We start from the raw sequence: 15,420 nt of genomic DNA, 5'->3' as shown, positions 1-15,420 counted from the left end.
GCCTGGAGATGTTGCCCCGTCAGCACCTAAAAGCAAAGCGGCTTCCTGGTGACTCAGTGACCAAGGCGGCCGGTCTTCATTCTGCTTTTTATCTAATGCGAGTAGTTTCTGCCTTCTGTCAACACTTCTTGTCAGATCGTCGTCTGCCGGCCGCGGCCGCGAGATGATGATGATGATGATGTCGTTGGCGATTCAGGGAGTATTTGAGGCCGAGAGCAGAATGTGCTGCAGGTTTCCCTCCAGCCTGCAGGCTTTTTCACTCCTCCCTGGAGATTTCATATTTAATTCTCACGTTTGTCTCTTGACTTCCGGCTGCAGATCCAGTAAATAAAAGTGAAAAATCTCGGTTTGACCGATTCACAAAATGTGAATCACTTACATTATGAAGTACACTTGACCTCACATGCGATGTCACCATTTGAATCAACTTATTTTGATTTAAAAACAAATTTAACCTTTTTAAAAAGCAACCTATTTTTTGGTCTCTGCTCAAAAGTTGCATCCCCAAACTATAAAAAGGTATATCTCTGCAACCACGAGGGCTATTTGAATAATTTTGGTGTTATAATAAAAGAGTATGTGAGATTCTTGTAGCCCGAGCTCCTTTGTTTGATTTGATGTGCAACATCAATATATTTGCTTGTGATTTATACAGTTTTTATAGCAAAACTATAGATCCGTGTTTTTTTAACATGTTTTAAATACTCACTAATTCGCGTTTGGAAACCATTTAAAATATGGAGGTGACGTGAAAAAAGGAATCACTTAAAGAAATGAAAAGGCAGGAAAACCTTTAAGAAATGACGAGAAACTGAAATGTGAAAAATGCATTATCCATTAAAATATACCGTTTACGTCTGACTTGTGCGTGTCGTCCAGCTCACTGTGGTGGATTTGATCATCTACGAGGCGCTGGAAGCTGCAAACTGTTACTCTGTCCGCTGGTCCAGAGTCCTGCGGCCGCTGCTATTGGTCAACGTCACAGAGGGACGACAGGTAAGCTGTCTCACCTGTCTCACTCTTTTTTTTTTAACAATCACAATCACTGAGTGTAGGTCTGATTCTGCTCTGACACCAATTATTTATCGGAGTTGTACATTTAGCATATATTAAGAGAAAATGTATTTTGGTGAATGTACAATTCTTATACCAGAAATTAAGAAGACTTTGCTTCCAAATCCAATTTAATAAGTGGATACATTTATATTTTTTACCTGGTGAAGTTGGGCTGTGGCCTCGTGAGCAGGTGTGTGGTCTCACAGGTAAACCGCCTCATGCAGAGCTTTTTTTATTAGCAACCGTTAATCTGTCCTTTAATCTCTGAATGTGTTCAGTTGAACTCTGCTGTTTATACTTCCTGTTGCCAGATTTCCTGGGCCGACGGCGCCTGAACGCATCATTAATTTGTTTGTCTGTGTGTGTGTGTGTGTGTGTGAAAGAGGACGGAGCGTTCGTGTCCTCCTTCATTAACTCTGTTTGTTTGCATTTGTGTTTGTTTGTGTTTCAGCTCCGCAGAGCGTTCAGAAGCATCCGGAACGCTCTGCCTCAGATCTTCTACGTCTTCCTGCTCTTCATGTTCAGCCTCCTGATCTTCTCCCTCATGGCGCTCAAGCTGCTGGGCAAACGGTGAGTTATTCACAAGGCCTTTTCATTTTATTTCCACGCCTCACATGCAAGTTATTTGTGAAATCTTGAACACAATATTAAGGAGACTACATATGCATGTGGGTTTTTTTTCTCCGCAGAGGTCTGAAGACCATCGACGGAGCGCCGTACTTCACCAACTACCTGGAGATCGTCTTCGATCTGTACGTCCTCGTCACCACGGCCAACAGCCCCGACGTCATGTAAGACTCTCCTCACTCCGTCTCGACTCACCTGGTCTGAGGTCAGACTGGACTCTGGTGACCTCTGACCTCTTCTACTCCACCATCCGTTTCTTCTCTTTAGCTTGAGTTTGGAATTTGTACAAAAACATTTAGAGACTCTGAAGTATTTAAAAGTTGAGAAGTGTTGTTTTTTTTCTCCACACAGCAAGACCTTTCAAATTTTAAATAAAATTTCTTCAATATTCTCTCATTTACAAATACATTTTAATGTATTTTATTGGTGAGTACATCATCGACCATCCTCACAGCAGCCATTATTTTAACGATGTTAGTCGATTCTTTTGGTGAATTAGTTTTTGTAAGTGACTCTTTTCTTTGTGTCTGCACTCAGAAGCTCTCACGGAAGAGAAGAAGGAAATGACTCTCTCAGAAACATTTATCTGTTTATCTGCATGTTTTTGTCTTCTGCTTCTCGTTGGCAGGATGCCGGCGTACAATGCCAGCTTCGTCTTCGCCATCTTCTTCATCTTGTACATCCTCATCAACACCTACATCTTCATGTCCGTCTTCTTGGCCGTCGTCTACAACAACTACAAGAAATACCTGAAGGTAGAGAGGGTTTCCTTCACAGTCCGAAACACGGCATGTGAACAATATATCACGTTTAAATGTTCGACTAAAAGGAGGCAAAGGAACCATATTTTTTTATTTATTTGTACAGATTATCTGTCTCATCTACTACTTTCAGGATCAGGTGAAAAATGACAGTTATTTTTCTAAACAACACAAAGTGCAGCTTTAACGCTATAAACATCCCATAATGCAACACTGCTGGAGCCAGCGGTACTGTCGCTGTGCAAACATCCAATTTTTAACAGAATTGTCTCGTATTAAATATTGGCAGACCTCAACTTTTTAGAAACTTAATTTCCAGAAGAAATGTTGTCTCAGTATGAGATGTTGTCCCCTCTGAAAGACCTGGAAGCCATGTTTTTTGTGTGTTTTTGACAATAAAAACATGCAGAAAAGGTGTAAGCTTTTGACATTTATTGTAAACACAAATTTTTGTTTCTGAAATGGGATTTTTGCATTTTTTTTTTGGTGTGTTAATCTGTCTTTTACTCTTTTTGTTATCGGAAATGCACATAAAATGAGTTTGCTAAATGATTAACATAAATATCAACACAAACATGTTAAGGATGTACAGCGTTCCACTGTGTGCAATGTTCTAACTCTCGTTGAGCAACAAGTGTCTTTAAAGCATTCGCTCTCCTGTCGCTCCACCAGGAGGAGGTACGGCAGCTGGTGAGGGCCAAAAGGCACAAGATGGTGCGAGCCTTCGCCGTGCTGCAGGACCAGAGGCCACAGGGCGGCGAGCCGGTGGTGACGCAGGCTAACTGGAACCAAATCGTCAAACTTGTCCAGCCCGACATCAGCAACGCCCACAGAGAGCTGCTGTGGAGCGTCTCCGACAACAACAACCAGGGGTTCATTGGTGGGACACACACACAAACACACACACACACACACACACACACACACACACACACACTGTATATCGATGTAGACACTGATAACATATTTGTACTATTACAAAGAACGGACACTGAGATTATTACTGCGTTTTAAAACTATGAAATAGTTATTACAGCCAGATCAGAGAAGAAAAAGACTAAAAAAGCGGATGAATTTTCTATGGACAACCATAGACTATCTAAGAAGTGGATGAAGTCGTCGTGGTTGCCACCTATTGGTTTGTTGCCTGCAGTCTTGAAGGCTCGAATTTGCCATTTTGGCCGTCGCCATCTTAACTTTTTGCAACCAGTAAACAAAAGGCACCATTTTTGGACTGAGGACAAGACTTATAAAACTAAAACTATAGAGGAAGTGGACGTGGTGATCATGAGTTAGATTGTGGATTGTCGTTAGGAAGCCTTAATTTGGCGGTTTAACAGCTGCCATCTTGGATTACGGGCGTTGGCATTTTGGCGTTTTTTTGCAACCAGTACACGGATTTCGGAGAAGTGGCCGTGTTAAAGTGGCAGCTACCTGTCAATCACAGTAATCCCGCCCTAAAGCATACTCCTATATGGTCTATTTTACTCTCAATGGACCATAATTCTCGAAATGAACATCATGCTTTATTGAAGAAGACTTGAAACAAGGCATTGAGATTATAATCTCATGTTTGCTGAGGGAATAAATCAAGAAAGAAGTAGTAATTTTCACATAGACTTTAATACAATCTGACTTCTTCTTTCAACCAGAAGACACGCCCCCTGGTGGTCAGTAGAGAGAATGCAAGTGTAAGGCACTTCCACGTTGGCTTCACTTTTAGGAACTTTGAGGTTGCCGCCTGACCACAACCAACAACCACAGCAGCTCTCCGCCCGGTGAACCACCACGCTCGGCTTTCTGCAGAGTCACAATCTGCACACTCATCATCCAGGCGGAGGAAGTCAAACTCTGCTTCATCATCTAGTTCAACTCTAGGTGCAGATATCACACAAAGCCAGATGGACAAAACATAGTTTGTTCCACATTTTTACAGACATGTTTACTGCTCAACTGCATCTTGTGTGAGTACCTCAACTAAATACATTGAGGTACTTTTTGCTACTTTATGCTTCTCCTCCACTACTTTCCAGAGAGAACATCTACAATACTTTAATAATGAACAAACACAATACATCATTAATCACTTTAAAAACATATCTTATATACAGATGAAAGTGGGCAAAATGAAATGCCAATTGTCCTGTAAAGTTTAGTTCAATAATAATTTTTTGTAACTTGTATTTTCTAACATTACCGTCTAAATGCTGTTTCATAGTCTAAGATGCTGGTTGAGAAATCATAATTGTTTTATTTTTCTAAAACTACTAACGTTTTATTATATTGGCTCTAAAAATACTTTGACGATCAGCCTAAAAATGAATTAAAATCATGTTTTTAATTGCATGATATAAACTCCTCCATTTGCTTCATGCCTTCACTCACTTCCCATAATAAAGGCAGTAAATGTAAAAACTGTGAACTTGCTGCATTGATGATAAACTAACCTGATAGCACATAATATAATGCCTTTATTATCATCGCGGGACTTCATTAAATAGCAGATAAAAAATGATTTCACCTCATACTTGTTATATGTCTGTTTTAACTACACTGTGTATTTTGGGTTTCTTACAAGAATATCAACTGCACATTTTATATATTCTTTTCAAACTCACTAAACAGGGCTTTTTCCTGCCCTGAGTAGTGTCTGCAGACTTCCTGTCAGGTTGTGTGTGTCCCGTGGTCTGACGGGCATTAACCAGGGCCGTAAAGTCTTCCCTCTTGTAGTAGCTGATGTCCAACAACAGGAAAGTTTCCCCTGTTTTTTTTATGAGTTGACAAGGTGCACCTGAACGCCCCATAAAACCTCAGCACGTGTCGGTCCAGTTTAGAGTTTTCTCTCATTGAAGTGTGTTTACGTGAACGCTTGTTTCCTGGTTATGCGTCACGCAACTCATCGTGGTTTTAAGAGACGTGGATTCATCCACCTGGAGTACTACCAGGAAACTGGGGCGTCACGTAAACACCTGATCCATGTTTCTGATCAGTCTTTGGTGCAGAATATAGTGATTTAATTAATTATAAATTGGCTATAATCACATACGAAAGTATACCTTTAACGGTGTTTTTTATATGGTGTTTGTGATGTTGTTTTTCCGCTCTGTTGATTGACAGGTAAGGTGGCGTTCGTCCAGCTGGCCGACCTCCTGAACATCGAGGTGATCACGCTCAGGTCGAGGCCACACCCACTCCAGGTCGCATGCCCCGCCTTCTACCTGTCGGCCCCCAGCCGCCTCCTCTGCCGATTGGTCCAACACCGGTGAGACCGACTGGTTGTGTAACTGATTTATACGTAGCACTGGGTATCTATACAAGTATTTATATATTCTGTAAATTATTTGTACTTATTTATTCATTTCTGGTGTGAAGTATATTTTTACTAATGACGTAATCACCGGTGATGCTAATTTACTAAATGAACATCACGTTGTATTGAAGAAGACTTGGAACTAGAGATTGAGACATAAACTCATGATTACGATGTTTACTGAGGGAATACATCAAGAGAGAAGTAGAGTCATTTTCTCATAGACTTCTATACAACCAGAGGAGTCGCCCCCTTCTGGTCATTAGAGAGAATGCAGCTTTAACACATGAAGCATAGACTTCTATACAACCAGAGGAGTCGCCGCCTGGTGGTCATTGGAGAGAATGCAGCTTTAACACATGAAACATAGACTTCTATACAACCAGAGGAGTCTCCCCCTGGTGGTCAGGAGAGAGAATGCAGCTTAAAGACACTTCTGGATCAGCTACATTTGACAGAACCGTGGGTTGCCGCCTGGTTACACAGACAGTCTGGTTTATAATAGTTGTGTGTATGTGTGTGTGCGTGTCTTTCAGGGCCTTTGTGATCGCGTACGACCTGATCATCCTGGTGAACGCCGTGTTCATCGGTCTGGACGAGGCGAATCCGTTGATCGCCAACTCCGAGTGGGCCTTCCTGGCTCTCTACCTGCTGGAGATCCTGCTGAAGCTCTACGTGTTCGAGCCCAGAGCGTTCTTCTCCAGGCACAGCTTCTGGAACTGGTGAGGACACGCTGAGCAAAGGATTCTGGGTAACGCTGAAAAACACCTTTAAAAAAGTGTCCAGTCTAGAAATACTGAAATCAGCCCAAAATTCTCTGCACTTCACCTCAATGAGTCACTGTTGAAGATTACATTTGATGAAAATAATTCAAAGTATTTTTCTTTCTTCACTTCCTACAAAACTGATCTAAACTTTACATTTCATCCAGATAGAGTGAGTTTCTGTTTCCATCACGATTCATGAATTCATAGAGCCGTTATAAACTAATGTTGGACGTGTTAATGTAACTCCCGACGGTCGTTTATGACATCAATATCTACATGATCTTGTCTCATCTTGTCAGTGTTTTTTCAAGAATGAAGGGAAACACTTGCTGATTAAACTCATAATGAAAAGCATTTCCAAAATCTAAACATCAATGAGCTGTGTGTTACGTCCATTTCACACAGCTTATCTTCATCCCAGATTATAAGTACAAGGTATGTGACATGCGTTCCAGTTCATCTGCTGCTGCTTCAGTCCTGTAAGCGCTTGGAGCAGCTCGCTGACGCTTCAGGCGGCAATTTATTGACTTGTGTGTATTTTTGTGCCAATGTCGAGTAAAAACTTTTTTTTTTTTTTTTGGAGCTGTTTAAGGGCCAAAAGTCTGAAAGTGAACCCTTAAAAATAGTGTGAATGAAAAGCCATGAAACCATTCCTTAAAAACCTGAAAGACAAAAAAATTAGAAACCAAATCTGCTCTCTATATTTTGGCTGTGCGAGGTCAAAACGGTAACTGGAGGTCGCTGGCTGGACTTCAACCGGCCGCTAACGGTTTTGGTTTCTCATTCACACACAGACATTTTTTTTTCTTCTTTACACACAGGGGCCACTTTATTAGGTACACCTGTACAATCTAATGCAATGCTGCAGCTCTCTACAAAGTTTATAATGTTCAGTTTTTGTTGACAATGTCAGACAACTGCATTTGAAAAAGTGAGGCCACAGTTAAAGATGGTGTTGTACTGGACTACATTATATTAAGGTCTGTGTGTGTGTGTGTGTGTGTGTGTGTATATGTATATCGGCCATTTTCAATTGTGAAAATATAGAATCAACATCTTCAAACACCCAAAATTAATATCCAGAATTGCCCAAATCAGCCAAGCAGTGGCTAGAATATTATATGTGATTATGCCAATTAATGCCAAGTCACCCAAATTAAACATTTCCAGATTTTCTCTATGGGCTGGCAAATAGATAAACATACTACATACATGGGGGCGGGGGGTTAGAATATTAGAAACATCTTCACCATCACTACGTATGATTGACTTCTATACCCGAGTCAACACAGACTGAATTTGATGAGCTACATAACTTTATGGTCATGTTGTATTAAAGTGTGCATGTGTACCTAATGAAGTAACCACTGACTGAGCGTGCTGAACCCTTCTGAAACTCTATTGCTGCAGCTGTTGAAGTTGTTTTCTTTCTTTTCAGTGGCGTTGTGGCGCTCCCTACTGGTGGGCAGTGCAGCTGCAGTGACCTCAGTCGGATACGTTTGTTTGTTTCATGGATGTATAATGAAAACTTAAAGCTCAGCCCGTTTTACATCGGGGCGTCATGACATGGAAGCGAAAGTTACGAAGGTAACTACGGTTCTATGAATCCTGGATGGCCACCAGAGGTCAGTAAGGATGAAATAGAACAGCTTTTTAGAGAAGGTTCGTAGCAAATGAATGCTTTTATTTTGAAAGGGCAGATCCTGAGGGATCTGTAGATCAAAGAAACAGGCAGCTTTTTATTTATTTTTTGGCTTTGGGAAAGTTTTACGAATAACCTCCATGTGTAAATATTCATAACACAGAGACATCTCTTTTTTAATGGAGGTCTATGGGAGGGGTAAATGTTTGCTGCAGTACCTTGAGTGACCACTGGCACAAACTGACGGGTCGAGCGGCGGCGCCTACAAATCTTTTTAATACATCCGTGAAACCGTTCAGCATGCTGTTGACGACATCACGTGAACACCAACGAGATAGTAAAAGCTTAATTTACAGCGAACGCCGTTTTTTGCTTTCAGCTTCATCGCCGGCGAAGAAAAGTATCTGCGCTCAACTTGAATAATGTTTTTTTTCCTTCTTCTAACGTTCGATTTGTGTCTTCAGGTTCGACACCATCATCGTCATCTCCGCTCTCATCGCCACAACCGTCAACTCCGCCATGTCGTCGTGTAAGTTGGTTTCGCTTTCATTTTTAAATTATTGTCCCCGTGGACTTCTATTTAATGTGGTGCTGAAACAATTAGTCGAGAAATGTGTTTTGCCGTCGCCATGTTGAGAGCCGTTGAGAAGCAATCAAAATTACCCCAATATTGCAATCTTTTAAAGGTAATAATAGATTACAGTTGAAAATTTTGGTCCAGCAGAATAAAATGAAATCTATGTTTAGAGTAAAAAACTAAACTGACCTTTTAACCTTATGGAACCGTGCGCAAAAATCCTCCCGCGGCAATTTTAAGTCCCAGCGTGCCCCATTCAGACAATCTTTTGGCATAAAATACGTAATTTTTTTAATTTTTTAACCAAACGACACAGTTTTTTGACTAAAACTTCTTCCTAACAAGCCAAGGCTTTGTTTTATTGTAATTTTTTTCCAAATCATTCACATTTTGTCAGTTTCAAACTGGTTTAAAGTCAAATCCTTGTTGATGAAACACAGCCCCTTGTTTCCGCCCTGTTGTAGCGCAAAATTACACCAGCCGACAGATCCTGGACATCGTCTTCATCCTGCGAGTCCTCCGACTGATCCGGGTGGTGGACAGCATTAAAAGGTTTGATCCTTAAATGCACTTTTGTCTGACTCAAAGGAAGCTGTAGTTCTACATCATTGCTCATTTTGGACACCTGCGACAGACTCGGATGAGATGAACGAAATGTAAATCACTCGCTCACCTGAACTATTTCCCCCGCTAGGTTTCGGACAATCATCAACACCTTGATCAGGATCGGACCGGCGATCCTCACGTTTGGACAGCTGATCATTGTAAGTTGGGATATATTGTATCGTCTATATAGATTATCAAGCGTCTAAAAGTGTTTTAGTTTCAATCAAAAATACCATGAAAGTAGTCCAACCTCACAGAGCTGCTAGCTAGCAGCCTCACAGAGCCGCTAGCTAGCAGCTTTGTGAGGGTCACAGCTGTGCTCTTGAGCTAAATGCTAACGTCACAATGGCAATGCTAGCATGCTGATGTTTAGCGGGTGTAATGTTCACCTTGTTCATCGACTTAGTTTAACGTGCAGACATGCAAACTTCCAGCTAATCTTCAGTGCAGATGAAGCTGATATTTGGTTTAAAAAGCAGCGTATCGGAAGGATTAGAAAGTTGACCTGACGATGGCTAAAAGCTTGAGTTAGCATCCGGGTGGTGAATCTAGCTCTGACCTCCTCTTCCTCCTCAGGTGGTGTACTACATCTTCGCCATGGTAGGGATGGAGCTGTTCAAGGGGAAGATTAGGTTTTTCGAGGACGACTCCAGCGACCCGACGAAGGCGTACTGCGGGAACGCGCTGCTGAAGGGAACGGCCTTCGCACAACTCAACTACTGCAAGAACAACTTCAACAACGTGGTGTCGTCCTTCATCCTGCTGGTGGAGCTCACCGTGGTCAACCAGTGGCACGATATCCTAAATCCTGCTAAAGTGAAATGATACCCAAAGTAATTGTGGGTATTTTGTGCATAAAAATAAAATATAAGAATCATTGCGTTATCCAAACCACTTATCCTATTCAGGGTCTATTTAAATAATTATTGATGTATTTATGTGTTTATTTATTGATAAAATGTTAAATTATTATAATCTCAATCTGCAAAGTAAGTGAAGTTATCAGTAGTAAAATGTGTGATATTGTCCTGTGAGATGTAGCAGAGTCGCTCGTTCTCACAGATATTATTATGATGTTTAAGAATCTTTTATTTCCTCGGATTGATTGAATTGTTAAACTCTGTGGTTCCTTAACGGGACGCCACTGCTCAGCAGCGGCTTCGCCGCCGTCACCCACGGCTCGGCCCGGCTCTTCTTCATCCTCTTCCACATCATTGTCGTCATCGTCATCATCAAGTAAGACTAAACAGGAGGAGGAAGAGGAGGAGGGACATGAGACAAAGACACTGTTGTTACTCGTTCCCTCCTCTGTTCTTCACCGTGTCCGTAGATCCTCACTGCAGAACCTGCTTGTGAATCGTCATGATTTAAAGTTTTCTTCAGCCCTGAAGTCACATGTCCGTACATCTCTGGGTGCGCAGCGATCAGGAAGCTGTTTTTTCTTTTCCCAGCATCTTCGTGGCCTTCGTCCTCGAGGCGTTCTTCGTGGAGTATTCGGTGGATAAAGGCGACCTGCAGACGTCTCTGGAGAAGAAGATCGAGGAGCTGGAGCTGGCTGTGGCTCAGTAAGAGTGTGTGTGTGTGTGTATACATATGTGTGTATATGTGTGTGTATACATATGTGTGTATATGTGTGTGTATACATATGTGTGTATATGTGTGTGTATACATATGTGTGTATATGTGTGTGTATACATATGTGTGTATATGTGTGTGTATATATATATATATATATATATATATATATATATATATATATATATATATATATATATATATATATATATATATATATATATATATACATATATATACACATATACATATATATATACACATATACATATATATATATACACATATATATATATATATATATATATACATATATATATATATATATATATACATATATATATATATATATATATATATATACATATATATATATACACATATATATATATATATACACATATATATATATATATATATATATATATATATATATATATACACACACACACACACATAATTTGTGTGTATGTGAATAACATTGATCATCTGACATGTGCCATAAGTCCACCTCGTGACAGGAAGTGTGTTATCTTGTGACAGGATTGTGAATCATATCTTTTATTTTACAAAATGGTTCAGTAATCCCCAAGAACAGAGCAACGATCAGAGTAAAACAAAAAGAATCATAGTTTGTTTATTAGCAGGATGTTTTCAGCTCTTTTATCCGCGTGGTTTTGTGCGCAGGGAGAAGTTGGAGGATAACTTGGTGAACAACATGGAAACCATGGACAACGACCAGGGAGCCGGCCGCTCGGCCAGCGACCAGCCCGCCCTGATGTTCAAAATCGCCTCAAAAAGTAAGAAACGGTCAGACCTGCAGGCAGCAGTGAGCTCGGCGTACGGTTTCTAAGGACAAGAGAAGGGTCGCAGCAAATGGATGCTTTTATTTTGAAAGGGCAGACTGTGTGGGATCAAAGTAGATCAAAGAATCAGAAGGGAACAAACTATGAGAACACATTTTACTCTCTTACAACAACTTTTTTTATTCAGATAAAATACTTTTTAATGATAAAAACACTTGAAATACAAAACTATTTGTCCCGGACAACCTTTCCTGGGACAAATTGTGTCACTTTTTTTAACCGCATCTGCCAAGAAATCCACAACTTCCTGTAAAACGTCTTCGCTAAATGTTTATCGAGTTGCTTTTTGAAATCAAAATCTCATATTTGCAGTTTTCAATCACATTTAGTCCAATTTTAACGAATAGACGTCATTGAAACTATAAAAAATACAATCTTACAATGGAACAAAAATAATAAATGTCACAAATACACAACCATGAAAATTAATTAAGATAAAAAAAAAATGGTTTTACCCCAAATAACCAATAATCAAAAAAGACACATTTTTATAAAGATGTCACATTTGCTGTTGAGTTTAGTTCAACAAAGCAAAAATAACTTTGATATTTCCTGTGATTTCTATAAATGTTGTGTTGGAACGGATGCTCTTGATTTGTTGATCGCAGTATTGATTATCCGCATCGATGACATCACCGGTTGTTTCTTTCCCGGCCAGGATATCGGACGGTGGACGCTCTGCTGCAGCGGATGTTCGAGGCCGACCTCGACCCCGAGGACTTCGCCGAGAACGACGACGAGGCCAACGGGAACTTCTCAAACCCGACGTTCAGCTCGGCGTAGACGTCAATGTACAGAATATATGTAAAGGGAACCAGATTCTATCGTTTATTTACAGTTTTATACAAAATAAAGGGAACCAGATTCTATCGTTTATTTACAGTTTTATACAAACATGTTAAATCTGATGTTCATCCAGTGTTATATTTTTATATATATATCTTTCCTGTAGAACATAAAGAGCATTTACACTGTGAATGATTTATTTATTTATTACCTCTTTGTGGCAGAAACACAAACAAAAAATATGTTTTTGTTTTGGAACAGAAGTTTCTCAGATGCAGCAGAAAGTGAAAATATCAGGGGGAAAAAATTACATTTTGAATTTTTTTAAGATTCTCACTTTAATCATTTCAGTTTACATTTATACTAAAATATTTTTAGTTGCTCCATCTGCACTTTTTTCTTAGTTTTAAGTGAGATGTCTAAAAAGGGCACAATGGGTACATCTGAAATAACGTCTCATGTTTATTAATAAAAAGATAAGAAGCAAATCTGCCACAATTTAAGGTTTAATATGACTTAACTTTTGAAATAAAATGAAATTCAGTAATATGTTTCCAACAATTTGGGATCATGATATTTTATTGTTAAACAGGGGAATCTGTAAAGATGTAATTAAAGCATAAATATCTAAAAGAACCTTCTAAATATATTTTTGAAAAAAGGTTATTCATGAAGTATATTAGTCATCAGAGACCATGTCGATAAATGTCATTTCAAGTTCTTTCTAATTGAGAAGTGGGACACAAAAGACGGAATATAAAAGGTATTATATTTAATTACATCAATCATTTTGGATCAACAGAGCCGTGAAAATGGAAATCTGTGTACTTTTACTGTTGATACTTTGACTCCATAAGGCTGATCGTACCTGTGTACTTTTACTGCAGTTAACTCCATGAGACTGATAGTACTTGTGTACTTTTACAGCAGTCGACTCCATGAGGCTAAAGGTATTTGTGTACTTTTACTGCAGTTGACTTCATAAGGCTGATCATACTTGTGTACTTTTACTGCTCATACTTTGACTACATTAGGCTGATACTTGTGTACTTTTACTGCTGATACTTTGACTCCATGAAGCTGATAGTACTTGTGTCCTTTTACTGCTGATACTTTGATTACATTTGGCTGATACTTGTGTACTTTTACTGCTGATACGTGACTACATGAGGCTCGTGCTCCATCACGTGGTCTGTGCTCGTGTTGCGGCTGCGCAGACTCCGGGCCAGCGGGCGGCGCTGTGGAGCTGCAGCTTCACCGCTGGAGACACCGAGGAAGTGTGTGTATAATGTGCGCGCGCGTGTGAGTGAGTGTGTGCGCGCGCGTGTGTGTCGGAGTGGTGCTGATGCTGTAGAGATGGAGCAGAGGGAGTGGAGGAGGAGGATCCTGCTCGGCTCCGGACGCAAAACAACATTCAGGTAAGAAAAACACAAACACGCGCTGCGAGGAACTGATGGAATCAAACTGATCGGACTGGAAACGGGAGGCGACGTGACGTGTGTGTGTCTGTGTGTGTGTGTGTGTGTGTGTGTGTGTGTGTGTGTGTCGATGCGTGCGAGGGCCACAGGCACGATGTCGGATCAATAGAACCTCCACGGGTAATGATCGATGAGACGTATTGTGTTTTCTCCGCGTGTCGGTGTGTCGGTTGACGGTTGACGGTTGAAGCGACATCAGAAAAAAGGCCCGACGGTGAATGGAGGGCAGGATGAGGCGTTCAGGTGCTGGCGGGAGGGTGGGACCGAACAGCGCCTCCTGCCTCCCTCTCACGTAATAAACACGAGCGTCTTACTGTGAAGACGGAGACAATAAGTACACCACGTGTGCTGGACAAAATAAAATGTTGAATCGATTATGAATTTAAAAAAAATACAAATATGGAGGGTGTTTTGCCTTCAGTGGGCATGTTTTAAAATGTCCTGAAAAAAATAAATTACCACAAATAATGGTGTTAAAAGACTTGTGGGTTTTTTTGTCACAGTTGGAGTATGTTTGAAAATGTCTTAAAATAAATACAATACCAGACTATAATATACAATAAACAATAGAATAAAATGAATTTCAATGATTGTAAATTATGGTTGTATAAAACCCCACTAGTGGTTTGTTTTGGTCGGGGTATTAAAATGTTCGAGAGAGGTAAATAAAAAAAAGGTGGTACAAAACACACTCATGCTTTGTTTACACTGCAGTTATAACATGTCCACAAATAGACATAATACTATTATAAAATATAGATATAGAATCAATATATATTCAAACGTCAGAATAAAAAATGTGGTATAAATGACACAAGTTATTTTGTTTACAGTCGTGTTTTAAAATGTCCTGAAATAAATAAAACTCACCAAAGTAAAAGTAACAACATTCTAAAGGGAAAGGATTATAGTTGCTGCTTTCACATTGTTTTAAGAAGTATAACTAATTAGTAAATACTTTACCAATGATTGACAAGAAGGAAAACATGGAGAGAGTAAATTAAGAAGTATATATACATAAATGTAATGCAATGTATAAAATCAGACGTAATAATAAGCAATAAAGATCATAAAATGAAGAAAAAAAGCTACAAAAAGGCTGAATTGATGGTTTTTTAGTTTTAAAAAAGTAGTTTTTTTTACAGCTTGAGGAATAACGGCTCAGATTGCCATCGCCGGGTATCTGTGTTCTGCTTTATGGAACCACAAGAAGAGCAGAACCTCAGTACCGGAGGGGCCGTACGGGTCCTAAACCCAACGCACGTGGAACGCTGTCTTCAGAGAGGAGAGCGTTGCAATGATCCAGCTGCTGATGGAAGCGTGCATATGTCTCTCAGTATACTGCCGAGGAGAGGCTGGGCTTTAACCT

At 40.0% G+C, this 15,420-nt stretch overlaps 2 protein-coding genes across 2 annotated transcripts in view; both read left to right on the top strand.

Annotated features, from left to right (window-relative positions):
- tpcn3 (two pore segment channel 3) overlaps positions 1-13,061 on the top strand; it is a 15,992-nt gene extending 2,931 nt beyond the window's left edge. Inside the window, exons 5-19 of the mRNA XM_068588677.1 lie at positions 880-996; positions 1,508-1,626; positions 1,746-1,847; positions 2,312-2,438; positions 3,117-3,324; positions 5,562-5,706; positions 6,291-6,476; positions 8,628-8,692; positions 9,205-9,292; positions 9,435-9,504; positions 9,923-10,142; positions 10,492-10,582; positions 10,798-10,911; positions 11,609-11,721; positions 12,446-13,061. Of these exons, the coding sequence (XP_068444778.1) occupies positions 880-996; positions 1,508-1,626; positions 1,746-1,847; positions 2,312-2,438; positions 3,117-3,324; positions 5,562-5,706; positions 6,291-6,476; positions 8,628-8,692; positions 9,205-9,292; positions 9,435-9,504; positions 9,923-10,142; positions 10,492-10,582; positions 10,798-10,911; positions 11,609-11,721; positions 12,446-12,570 (1,890 nt within the window). The 3' untranslated portion in view covers positions 12,571-13,061. The remainder of the gene's footprint in view (positions 1-879; positions 997-1,507; positions 1,627-1,745; positions 1,848-2,311; positions 2,439-3,116; positions 3,325-5,561; positions 5,707-6,290; positions 6,477-8,627; positions 8,693-9,204; positions 9,293-9,434; positions 9,505-9,922; positions 10,143-10,491; positions 10,583-10,797; positions 10,912-11,608; positions 11,722-12,445) is intronic.
- Positions 13,062-13,832: 771 nt separating this feature from the next.
- ttbk1a (tau tubulin kinase 1a) overlaps positions 13,833-15,420 on the top strand; it is a 40,640-nt gene continuing 39,052 nt past the window's right edge. Inside the window, exon 1 of the mRNA XM_068588656.1 lies at positions 13,833-13,991. The gene's annotated coding sequence lies outside the window, so the exon portion shown is untranslated. The remainder of the gene's footprint in view (positions 13,992-15,420) is intronic.

The sequence above is a fragment of the Clinocottus analis genome, unplaced genomic scaffold, assembly GCF_023055335.1.
Source record: "Clinocottus analis isolate CAN_PGR_092001 unplaced genomic scaffold, fCliAna1.0.p SCAF_22, whole genome shotgun sequence".
In the NCBI taxonomy this organism is placed as follows: domain Eukaryota; kingdom Metazoa; phylum Chordata; class Actinopteri; order Perciformes; family Cottidae; genus Clinocottus; species Clinocottus analis.
Note: the sequence above shows the minus strand (reverse complement) of the source record. Positions and strands in the feature narration are given on the sequence as shown.